The 12,820-nt window shown below is 38.6% G+C and overlaps 1 protein-coding gene across 1 annotated transcript; it reads right to left on the bottom strand.

Annotated features, from left to right (window-relative positions):
• Window positions 1–1,901: 1,901 nt before the first annotated feature.
• Window positions 1,902–12,820, bottom strand: LOC131222498 (zinc transporter ZTP29). Its single transcript, XM_058217582.1, has 12 exons — window positions 12,610–12,820; window positions 10,842–10,900; window positions 10,670–10,762; window positions 9,968–10,057; window positions 9,767–9,848; window positions 7,894–7,949; window positions 5,443–5,499; window positions 4,656–4,696; window positions 4,286–4,353; window positions 2,857–2,913; window positions 2,639–2,756; window positions 1,902–2,123 (listed from the first exon to the last, which is right to left on the bottom strand). Exons 1-12 carry the CDS (start codon window positions 12,671–12,673, stop codon window positions 2,078–2,080), a joined length of 831 nt encoding a protein of 276 aa, XP_058073565.1. The 5' UTR covers window positions 12,674–12,820; the 3' UTR covers window positions 1,902–2,077.

Raw genomic sequence — 12,820 nt, 5'->3', positions numbered from 1 at the left:
GATGGGCTTCCTGCGCAGGAGCCGTTGGATACTGAATCCAGACTTTCTAGATATCCCAATTCTTGAAATCACAATTTTGTTCTTTCAGTAAATAGAAACACCGTTCCTTGAATCACGATTTCTTTTAGGCTAAGGGTAGGCCAGGCAATGGGCTGGACAGGGGCTGGCTCATGCCCCAATCTTGAACTGGTCAGGCTGGACCTATTCAAAATACTGATTTCGCCGGACTCATTGGCAGGGCTAGCTAAGGATGTGTTTGGTGGCACCAAATTTCATTAAACATCATGAAATGTTGCACCAAATTAGACAGAAGATTAATCATGAAATTTTACGGTATTTGGTGCAACCAAACGCCCTAAACTTTCCAGGAATTGTTTGGTCTGTATGCATTTATTTGCACATCATGATAAATAAGCTTGATAGAATTTATGATGTTAGCCCCCATGCACGTGGAGGAGCAGTCTCATTTACACACATGCCACTGTGTCAATGGATCCATTAGGTGGCCCACTAGTTTTTTTTTTTTTTTTTTTTAATTTTAAATTCACCAAAAGCCTGTGGTAAGACTCGATCCTAGCTGTCACGCCCTTAAAGTATATTTAAGATTATATTTGCTTTACAATTAATATTGGTTTAATGTTGAGGATTGATAATATAGAAATTTATTTCTCATTTGTAATTAATGTATGATTGGAATTAAAATGTGTAGTGGGTAATGGAATGTAAATGAATGTGGAATGTAATGATATATTCTTTTAATGAAAAGGAACCATTTAGTTCATGAGTCTAGGATTCGGGCCTCAAACTGTATTATTCAGGCACTCGAGCTCCGGAGCATGACACCAGACCTAGAGCATGACAAGAGAACGATAAACCTCAGCAGGCTGAGTGTAGCCACGGTGTCATTGATAGTGTTATTGATAGTGAAATGGTCAAGGCAGGTTGATTATACAAGAAAATGTCCTATGAATGATCTAAACCATCCATCATGTGGTTCCCACCTTTGATTTCCAATCTGTCAAAAATCATTTTAATGGAATGATCCTAACCATCCAATCAATAGCTAAAACACAGGCGATCCATATAGACTATGCTTATAAACACTCGATCAAGAGTGTAGATCATGTGATCCACACGTTTGATTGCCTATCCCCCTCATATAAAGAAATAAATAAAATCACTTTGGTAAGATAGTCTTAACCATCCAACTAATGACTAGATAGACATGCTGCAATCGCTAATCTAGATCATCCATCACGTGGTTGTGACCCTTGATTGTCCATCCCTCTCAAAATATTACTTTGATTGGATGATTCTAGTTGCCCATGATTCTAGTTGTCCAATGGATGGCTAGCGACATGGATGATCTATTGAATTATTGATAATACTACAAACGGTCTAATCACTGATCTAAATCATAGACACCTGGTCCCGCCTTTGATTTCTCATTCCCTCTCAAAATATCACTTCGATCAAATGATCTTAACCATCCAATCAAATTGCCAAGGGAATGAATTATCTAATTTATTATACTAGAAACGGTTCAATCACTGATCCACAACCTCCATCACGTCCTGCCTTCGGTAGGACAAGTACCTACAGACCTTTCATGATTGGGCCCACCGGATGAGTTGCATGGATGTCGTCCATTTGTCTCACGGGTTAGAGGCAAGCTATTGGGGGAGGGGGAGAGCCTGCTCGACAAAGGAGAAGAGGGATGCAAGTTCCTAGAACTGAAAGAACATCTTTTCAAGACGAACTTCAGCTCCAGCTATTCTGGGGGCTGTTTGTTGGGAGGTATTCAAAGTTCCAGTAACTTCAATGAGCCAAATGCAGGATCTTTGGGGCTAAGATCTTAGCCGTAGATGAGGGATAACTTACCCAAACGGACCCCAGGCAAGTAACATGAAGAAATCAGCAATTAGATTTATAAAGGCATAAGAGTTACACTTTCCTATTTATTGATGATGACTGCTGCATTTCTTTGAACTATGACCATGAGATGTTATACACAATAATCTTTTGATGGTTACAGTGGAATGTGTACAAGGTTATGGAATTCCAACCGATTCAACAGCTACAAGCTCATCTCCTGCGGCAAGCTTATCTCCAAAAAGTATAGGCTGCAAACACAATCACCAACATTCAGTATTAAATAAAAAAATAAAAAATAAAAAACAAATAAAAAAAGAACAAAATGCAAACGATGAGCCAGCTAAGTAGGCTTCCTTTATTTTAAAAACACATTTGGAAAACTATCAAAAGCTTGGTGAAATTACCCCAATCAACTGAGGGTGTGCGCCCTAAACTAACCTGGGTGTTGGTTCTTAGTTTTAAACAGGAAACCTTATTTCCTTTTTTTTAACAGGATCCAGGTGAAAGGAATGGTTCTTTTGGCACGATTGATGGTATGATTGTTGAAATTTGGTAGATAGAGACATTCAGAATAGCCAGCTTCCTTCCATTATTGGAAATGGTATTTTTAACAGCGCCTCATTACAAACATGCAAATAGAGCTACCATCATCATTGGAACCCAAAACCAGGGGTACTTTAGACATATTTTGGAAACATGGGTATATTGAATATTCAAGTGAAAAATGGAAACTTGGAAGATGGTTGTCCATTCAATGAATTACCTTGCCGACATGAAAGCCATGCCGATGAAGACGGCTTTGACAGCTTGTTTCTGCCCAGCATAATCAAATGCTAAGGGTAGCATTTCATGCAAGGTGAGAAAAGCCATTACTCCCCCAACTGTGTAGAAAAACAGTCTATGAAAAGTAAGCATATTGAAGCAACGAAAATAAGTCTTGGTTTGTGTCAAAAGCAATATGACATGGATGGTAGAGAGAACCTGATCCAAGTAGGCCCTCAAGGATTTCAGGGCTTAGACTGCTTGGGAACAGGTAAGCTGCATGGGACCCAAATTTCAGTATGTAACAGTCATGTAGAAGTAAAACCATCAAATATAGTCAACAGTTTTTTTATGCATTTGAATAGATATTGAAGTATTATACAACACTCGGGCTGACTTTTTATACATTGCATCCTGGTTTTCAATTTGTACATGTGGAACCTATGCCTCCATGATCCAAACCATTGATACAGTGGACCTCACTGCATATGGTCCACTCATAAAAAAGAATCTCTCCGATTCAAAGATCCCAGCTATAGAGTAATCAGCCTTTCCTCGGTTGAATGTAATATCATTGCTATATTTTCTTTCTAACCATCTGTAGGGACACCTAGTGAAGGGTTAGATATTTTCCATCTGTACAAAGATTCAGCCTGACCATTATATAACGCCTCAAATATAAATACACATCCACCATTCTGTAGATACACCTGACAATTTTTTATGCATTTAGAGAGTAGATATTGAGGTATTGTACAAAGCTCAGGCTGTCTCTTTGTACATTACATTTGGGTTTTCAATTTTGTACAATCGGGGCCCATGGCTCCGTGATCCAAGCCCTGTAATGGGCCTTGCTCTAGATGGACCACTCACAAAAAGAATTTATCAGATTCAAAGATTCTAGCTATAGAGTACTCGACCTTCTCACAGTTGAATGTGAACCATTGCTGTATTTTCTTTCTTAATCATCTACCTGTTGGAACACCTATTGAAGGGTTAAGATTATTTTTCATCTGTACAAAGATTCAGCCCAAGCATTATCTAATGCCTCACATATATTTACACCAACCCTTTTTGTAGATACACATTTTTCTTATATTGTACTCCTGCAAACACTAGCAAAAGGGTGCATCCAGGTAAACAATAGCTGTATATAGTGGCTCCCTATCTTAATTGTGTGCTGAATTACAAGGTCCTGAGGAATCAGGATTTGATAGTATCCTGGCCTGCTGGTTTGTACAAATGAGATCCATGGCTTAGTGAAACAAACTATTTTATATGATGGGCACCACAGTGGATGAGGCGTGCTAGAAAATCTTCCAGATTGGAAGTTCCTATCATCGACAGCCGACAAATAGACGGCTTAGAGAAAGATGACAATGATCCAGCAAAAAGGCTAGGGATCAGATGGCTACAACCATCCATTCTGGAAGAGCTTAGAAGGATCCCCTATTCATAGTGCAACCTCTCATGTCAATGGTCTGGATCAACTAAACATGGGACCCCACTTGTGCAAAATGGGGAGTCCAGACACCATTCATGTCCTGATCCATCAGCACCGTGTAAATCCTCTCATCGTATATGATAAGGTTAGCTAGAAGGACAAAATACCTGCAAACAAAATGCATGTAAATAGTAATTGACATACCTACAATAATCACACCAAGGGGCTCGGCAAGACCAGAAAGTGTTGCCAGTTTGAACGCCTGCCATTTGCTGTGTTACGCATATAAAGTAATGGTGTAAAATGATATATTAGATGGAGAGAGAGAGAGAGAGAGAGAGAGCTCTGTTGTGTTTCTTTTGTTTGGTTTTGGACTCAATCAACATGATATATTACAGAATAGCTAAAGGATATTCCATCCCTCAAAAATTTCCAACCACATCAAAATGTTCTTTCGCTAAATTATGAGGGATGCGTATATTGACAGAGGATTTTTATTTTTATTTTTTTTTTTTTTTGAGGTAACTACCTCTTCTGATAAACTCAATTTTCATATTACGCCTGACATTATTACCTTTCTGTTGCAAAATAGACAGGAAGTGCTACAGCAACACCCTGCAGGAGGAAACGTAGTAAAAATTATAATAAATACCATGAGAACTATCCATATTTGTTAAGTGATTTTTTGCTTTTCACAGAAAAAAAATGCCGAAGTGATGTTCAACCTACAGGCTACAAGAAGCTCTCATAATTTTTTTTTGAAACAAGGATACAACAGGACTACTAACACACCCAAGGAAATGCATTTTCCTAGAAGCAGTTAGCTTCAAAAAAAAAAATTTACGAGAAACAGTTTTAGTTAGAATGGAGTGAGAAAAGAAAATTTAAATTTAAAAATAAAATAAAATAAAATAAAAAGATCTGCCTTGCAATTGGCCCATTTCCCTTTTAATTGGGTGAATGACCTGGCAATGAGCACAATTTTCACAGGTTTCCATGAAGCGGGCTAATAACAGTAGCATACTCAATGCTGAGTGCCCTCCATTTTCCAATACAGAACTATGGCATACCACATCCATGAAACTAGATAACCACATTAGAGAAGTAGGAAATGCACACAGCTGGTTTATTTTTTGTCAAATGTTTATTGAGATGAGCTAAGAGCAGGTACAGAACAAATCAGAAGACTCTAGAACTGTCATCTTTTCTAAGAACAGATTTTTCAGTATGCAGCATGTCACAAGAAAAAAGGTAAATCAGAATAATCTGATGGAAAGAAGAAATTAAAGAAATGTTATGTGACTATTGAACAATCTGCTGTAAGAGCACATCATGGACTTGGACATCAATTGAGCATGTACCTCTGGAATGTTATGCAACGCAATGGCCAAGGCCAAGTTAAGACCAACCCGAAGTCCCTACAACAAAACGTCCAGCAAGCAAGATATACAAGCATCATTAACATGTCTTTATAATTGATAAAGGCTAAAAGGTTAAAATATATCAATGTTTTCAGTCACCATATCCCTAGCATGGCACTGAATCTCAAATCATGGTTTGCATGAGCACACGTAACTACTTAAGTACATTCAAGAAATCACGAAATAAAACACAGCAAGCACAAGACTCTTACTGACAGGTCCTCCCAACCTAACTATCTAGCTCTAGGGTGTCAAAACAAATGTCATTGACAAGGTGGATACTTTCATATTAGAAAAAAATACACAAGCACAGGATATGGAGCTAAATAGACTTCCATACACAATTTTTGTTATAGAAAAAATAATAAATAATAATAATAACACAGTACTTTATACAATAGATGGGATGCTTACTTATATATAGAATACCAAATTACTTGGCTATACTCAAAGCGGGCACTTAACCCACACACATGAATAGAAAAGGGGAAAAACTCAGGTTCTATGCAGACCTGGTTAAAAGCTAGGCAGATGGATTATCACTACTTTGATTTGCCTGAACATAAATGAAGTCAAAGAGCAGTGATAACAACTTGAATAGAAGAATGATTGGTGAACAGGATTCGTAAAACGCCAAATTATAAGGACAAGGCTATGATGATGCTCGTGGTGGCAATGATTAATAAAAGAATCAATTGAAGCACGAGTATAGTAATGTTAAGCATCTCCAAATAGTGACGATATCAAACATTAAGATTATAATATTGAAATGAATCAACAATAAAACAACCAAATAAGGTATGGACAATGGCTAAGAGTAGAAGTGAAAAAAAAAAAAAAAACAATGGCAGATGATGTAGATAGAGCATGATATTTTAGAACCCATATATCTGATACTTCATGAATTCATCCTAACATACTGAGCCTAATATGCACTGTGGTTTGCTGAGCATCACCAACAATTTTCTTGGAAATAAGTTTGATGAGGACATCGTGCACACGCATGCCCGCACACCACCACCCCTACGCACGTACGTACGCAGAAGAAGAACCCCACCATCAATCTGGCTCAATGACGACGTCCAAGGAGGGCCTCCTAGCTAGAAGACAAGTTTTGGTTCAGAAAAGTGACCCGATAGTCAAGAAAAGCCCATCATAGGATCTCATGATCGTGGCCCACTCGTCGGATTGGTTTTATATTTTAAGTTTTGCTTATTGTTATTATTTAGAACATCGTGAACGCTTTAGATTTCCTTGTTTGGTTTTTATTTTAGTTTACTTCATCGCCAAGTAATAGGTGTCGCACATGATGTGAGTTTTTGGGTATAGGGTTCTCCCTATAAATAAGCACCCCTCGTAGTTCTTTTCATTCATTGAAGTTAATAAAAAATTCCTGCTTTATTTTTCTGCTCTCTTCGTGAGTTGTGGAAGAATTCAAAAGTGGGTGCGAAGCCCTCCCTTTTCGAAGGTCTAACTACCGTGATGCGAAGCTACATCGATCTCAATTCACCGCCATCGTTCATCATCTTTTCTTCCATATTCCCCCCACCATCCGTACTTCAAATTTGTCCTTTTGTTGCATCAGATTTCTTCATTACAGCAGGTTTCCAAATTTCGGCCCGCAGGCGAGCTGAAACTTCAACGGAGCACCATGCACAAACCGTATATCGGATCGAGCTGAGATTTGGGGGTTTTGGAGTCCATCCCTGGCCGACCAGGGCCAAGGTAGCCTTTTTCTGAATAGTGGGCCCCACACACGTGCGGCCGGGATCACACGCACATCCGTCTGGGCCATTGTTGCTGTCCACACGCGGGATCATCTTTTGGCTCAGGTTTTTATCCTCTTTTATCATCTCATAGCCGTTTTTCATTAATCCTAACCCTAGATTACATGATCCCTAATTGATTTGCCCATTTTTATCACCTTAGGGTTTCTTGAATTGAAATTAGGGAATCCCTTGGATTAGGGACTGATTTTTATGCATGAGTAGTTGATTTTATTTCACTTTGACATCGTTTGGTTTATAATTTTTATTGGTCCAGTCCTAGCCTGTGTCGGCTTGGACCTGCATAGATTCCCCTTTTTAATTGAATGTTTGGATTTTCATTTGGGACGTGGAATTTGTGTGATTGTTTCTGAATTGGTAGGATCTAAGCCTGAAATCTTGCATATCATATTTAATTTTCCATGTACTGCATCAAAGTTGCTCAAAAACAAAATCTTATGGGATACTCTACTGTTTTAAAGCAAAGAAAAATAAAATCAAATTCAAGCATATATGTAGAGAGAGATAAATATAACTTGGTCATTAGTGCCCAAGAATAGGCACAATCACTCTAAGACAATTAACACATTACATCCTGCAAAGTAAAATATGAATCTAGGAGCACCTTGATTGATCCAAGGAACACTGCCATTCCCTCTGGAAAATTGTGCAAACTTATGCCTGCAAATTTTAAGGAGGATGGAGTCAGCAAATGGAGGAGACCAGCATAAGTGCAAGTATTGCATGCTAGAAGGCAAATAAATCATAGGTGAGTCACTTTCTTTGGATACAGTATCTTCCTGCTCAACAAGGATACTCTGGTTTCTAAGAAATTTTCGTGTCAACACTCGTATTGGACATTTTTCAGATACACATCAAGACAGTAATCAGGAAAACAAAAAACTCAATTTAACTTGTACGCATACATTTCAGCAATATTTATGAACTATTAACATAGTTCTAATATATTACTAGTTTCTTGGACACATAGTTCTAATATTTTACTAGTTTCTTGGACACATCTTTTTTCTAATATTGTATGCGTTGAAACTAAAGTCTGTATGATTTTTTGTCGTTATTCATATTACGAAATATATTTTTAAATTTCATTATATATCATTGTAGGTGTGCCGGCATATCAGGTTTTCCAAGGTTCCAATGTCCAGCACCTGGTGTCTGTATCCAACACGGACACACATGTCCATGTCCAAGTTACATAGAAATTTTCACGAATGCAATATAAGGCTTGTAAGCAACCATTCACCCAAGAATTCGTTCTGGATAGCAACAGACAGTTGGAACAGAAAGCATGCTGTTAATGTAGAGGCCACTGCTCAAGGATAACATCTTTTAACCAAAAGAAGGAAAATGCACTACATCAATAGCATCAATCTCTATCTAGAAAGGAAGGAGAAAATGAATCTGGGTATGCTAAAAAATATTTGAAAATTAAGGAGAGATGTTTCGAGGAAAGTAGCTGGAAAATTGATTAGGAATAATGAGCAAGAGCAAAGTAATCACTAAGAAGAAATTATATGACTCATACAAAATAGTGGGAGCAAATTAATCATCAAAAAGATACATAGCATTGCATACATGAAAGGTTTGGGAAAACAGATAACATTGTTGCCAGAAAATTCTTTTCCCTTTATTTCCTAGCTGCAACAACGCTAAGGGTTTGTTTGGATGCTCAATTGAACAGATATGCAAGTCGCAATTCCTTTATCCATTATGAAGAAGGTGGGGGCGGCACCATTTCAATCACAGCACCAGTTGCAATTCATGTCAGTCAAGTTGGACTTGAAAGCAATTGCAACTAGGGGCTAGTCCCTCATTAATCATTATGAATAGAGTGGGGCTATCCCCAGTACACTCATTTACTCTTAGGGCCTGTTTGGATCATGGGAAAGGAAAGGAAAAGTGTAATGATTATCCAATGATGGATACCCATGGACTCCATGAGCGTCATGGACATATGGATTCCCATAGCTTCCTTTATGGATTCCCATAGCTTCCTTTTTTGGGGTTCTTGTTTGGATAGCATGTGGAAATCTTATATTCATCTCACAATGGTCACCTCGAATATTTTGCATGAGAATTTGACTATGGAAAAGGCTAATGATTGCTATTTCCAATCTCAATGATTCATTTGCTATCCAAACAATGGAAAACCCTAGAGTTTTCTTTTCTTTCCTTTTTCCGACAATCCAAACAGGCCCTAATGGAATTGAACTATTGTGATTCAATTCGATTTAACATCCAGAGGCAGCCTCATTTGAACTGTCCCAAATGGACTAGTTTTTATTCTGAGAGTTCCTCAGACTGGCTATGATGGATTGAAGTTGAACACATAAAATAAAATAAAAACCTGTTAAATACAAAGAAACATAGACCAATAGACAAATTATTCATCGTTAAATCCAGATTGCTCTTATAAATTATCCATTGGATTAAAGAAATAAATGGAAAAAAAAAAAAACATTTGAAGACATGCTTACCGATTGCTGTAATAATTCCACTAAACAGAACTTGGCGACGGTGCTTTTTCATCAAATCTTTACCTGATCCATCATCGTGTTTCTATTGTTCACAAGGGCGTAGAAGGTGAATAAAACTTCAGAGATTTTGACCAAAACGGAAGTATCTAATGTGCACAGTTATGCAGGTAAGCACTCTATAGAAGAAAACATCAGCTAAACCTGCTTCGTTTTTGCATCTGTGGTGGGAACAAGGGTTGGTTCTGGGATGAAATTAGTAATAAGGGCAAACATAATGACACCTGCAAAGAACTGCATAATGACAAAGTTCAAACAAAGAAAACCCTCCCACTAAAGAGTGAGAAACAAAATAATAATAATAATTGTGCCTTCTCAAGACTAATACATTAAAAATAGAAAAAATATTCCCAGGCATTGATTTTCGATAAGTGTATCCTGCAGTTTGGTGACCAGACCTTAGATCTGATGGGCACCAGAATGGATGTCCCATGCCCCAATAATGTCCTGGTGGGGCGGCATCATTACCCTTCAGTCAGGGGTCAGCAATGGTCAAGAGAGAAAATATAGCAACAGTCCACATTAAATAGCAAAAACTAAGAAGGCCAAAGACTGGATATTCTACTCTATCTCTCTCAATCTGGAAGGGGTCAGCAATGGTCAAGAGAGAAAATATAGCAACAGTCCACATTGAATAGCAAAAACTCAGGAGGCCAAAGACTGGATGTTCTACTCTATCTCTCTCAATCTGGGAGCTTTTCCGTGCATGTTCCGCCCACAGTGGGATCCATCAGTTCAATGGTGCAGATCACCAAACCACAGCCCCAAGGTATAATATTCATATTCTTTGATGAAGGATCAGAAATATCCTCTTGAAATTATCACTCCTTGGAAAGGATAGCTCACCCAAAGGTTGCCTTTTAAGAAGCCAATAGAATTCAGACAATTATGTGCCAGGTCTAAGAAAGATATGCTCAGCATAAGACCAGCTGCGAAACCCTGAAAAAGAACCTTAATCAGTCGTGAGAATTATAGCCAATAAAAAAACAGAAGAAAAGAGAGATGCACAGATTATCACCTGTAAAAGCCCAAGCATCTTCAAATTGGGAGTAGGGTTCAAAATAACAAAAAGTGCACCTGTTTCATATGCCATAATTTTTAGTTGGAACCCAGAATTAAACCAATCAGTGAATAGTTTGATGCAATCTTTTATGTTCATGAGGTAGCCATCATGCCATGAATTATTCTGAGAAAAACACTACCGTCAGCCCCACTTTTAACAAGGTTGTGGTTTGAGCTGCCTTGATCATACAATTGTATGCATGGTCTTTAGAAAAGGAAGAAAGTATCTCGGTATTCTGATGGGGTCCAGTGGCCACTTATATCAGCAGCTAATGAGCGTCATAGATCTCTCAGAGCATTACTAACTAGGCCTCTTCTAGAAGAGTTATAACAGCTGATGTAATGGCAGTTACAACTGTAATCGCTCCAAATGCACATTATCTAACAGTATGACAGGGTATAAATAACAACTTTTATTTGCTAAAAAATTATATTAGCCGTCAAAACATTATCTTCACTGATCTAATGCTTTCCCATATTTCTAATGTTTTAAAACCATGATTATAGGTGGCAACAATTATTCCTTTGCTTTCAAAATTCACATAAGCTTTCAATTTTCCCCGTCTCATTGAGAGCCAAAGGAGTTTATCTATCTGGGTAATGGATTCACTACCTCTAGAGGCATGACACTATTGGGCATCCACCATACACGTGGCACATGTGCATGACCACAGGTCCCAGGATCAGAACCTGGTGTATGGGTGCCAGGAGCCGAGAATGGGGTACTACGGAGGCTGTCGGCGCTGGATTCGACGATCGAAAATTTTGTGAGCCCGGTTTCCTAGTTCGGGGCGTGACACATGATGACCCAAACCAGGCATTTTGTGGACTCCATCACTGATTGGCCAATGACCAAAAATTGCTTTGGTTGGACAATCTTAACTGCCGAATTAATTAGCCATTTTGTATGCCACTAGTTGAAGGGCTAGGATTGTCCAAACATGGTGAATTTTGGCTCAGGGCCAATTCGCTATCAGAAATACCAAATCAACAGTATTGATCTCATCCAGGTATGCCCCGAGTGCATATATGACATGGAGGCACGAATATGCCGTGCCTCCAGGGCCACCGGATTGGCTCCCATTCATTCCATGCTTTGCAATAAGGTTAAAAAGTTTAAAAGTGACCCCTAGGGTTGATAAAACATGAATAAAATGATAATTACAATAACAAGAGTTCTTTTGGTCTCAAGATCACCAGCCATCTTCTGCCTCATGGGGCCCACATGCCGACTGATTGGAACTAAACCAATATCTTTGTGCTATCTTGAATGAGCTCAAAGGATGATCCTGACCGTCAGTTTGTGTACTTGAATGGAAATCACTGAAAACTTTCTATCCAAACGCTCCACATTCAACTATCCATCCCAGGTGTCAGAAAACCATACATTCAGCATAAGTTCCTCACTGTGCCCTGACTCTACTAACTAACTCCCAGAACATGGCCCCTTTTCGATCATCAAACCATCGATACATGTGGGCCCCACCGAGGCAATATAAGCCTTTGACACATAGTTAAGACGGAGGTGAAAACGAACTCAAAAGTGAACAACAGCAATAAAATTCAAAGCAATGCCAGTTTAATTCAATCATAAATTCCAACTATGACAACAAATCAATCAAAAAATGAGAAGTGAATTTAAAAAAAAAAAAAAAACCCAGAATAAAGAAGGATGCTTGACATTGCCCTCTCTTCGAAAATTCAAGAAAATCTCCAACCCATACCTATCGAAGTGCTCAATCCACCGACGAGCGACAGCGCGAGAGCGACCATGACCTGAGAATCCATAGAAACTTCTGCTTGAGAGAGAGAGAGAGAGAGAGAGAGAGAGAGAGAGAGAGCAGATGGGGTTTGGGGCTTCCTTCCCTCTCTGATTTTATGGAGGGAAAGAGAGAAAGCAGAGAATGAGAAAAGACGCTGACTTCACGGAAATGA

Source organism: Magnolia sinica, chromosome 13 (assembly GCF_029962835.1).
Source record: "Magnolia sinica isolate HGM2019 chromosome 13, MsV1, whole genome shotgun sequence".
NCBI lineage: Eukaryota > Viridiplantae > Streptophyta > Magnoliopsida > Magnoliales > Magnoliaceae > Magnolia > Magnolia sinica.
This window is presented reverse-complemented; position numbering and strand designations above follow the sequence as displayed.

Bases quoted from the DNA above. Each gene is read 5' to 3' on its own strand.
- LOC131222498 (XM_058217582.1), bottom strand. From the start codon at position 12,673: ATGGATTCTCAGGTCATGGTCGCTCTCGCGCTGTCGCTCGTCGGTGGA. The intron at 10,763-10,841 runs GTGATAATCTGT...GTTCTTTTTCAG, and splicing joins AGATGCTTGGGCTTTTACAG to GGTTTCGCAGCTGGTCTTAT. The intron at 7,950-9,766 runs GTAAGCATGTCT...TAAAATTTGCAG, and splicing joins TGGAATTATTACAGCAATCG to GCATAAGTTTGCACAATTTT.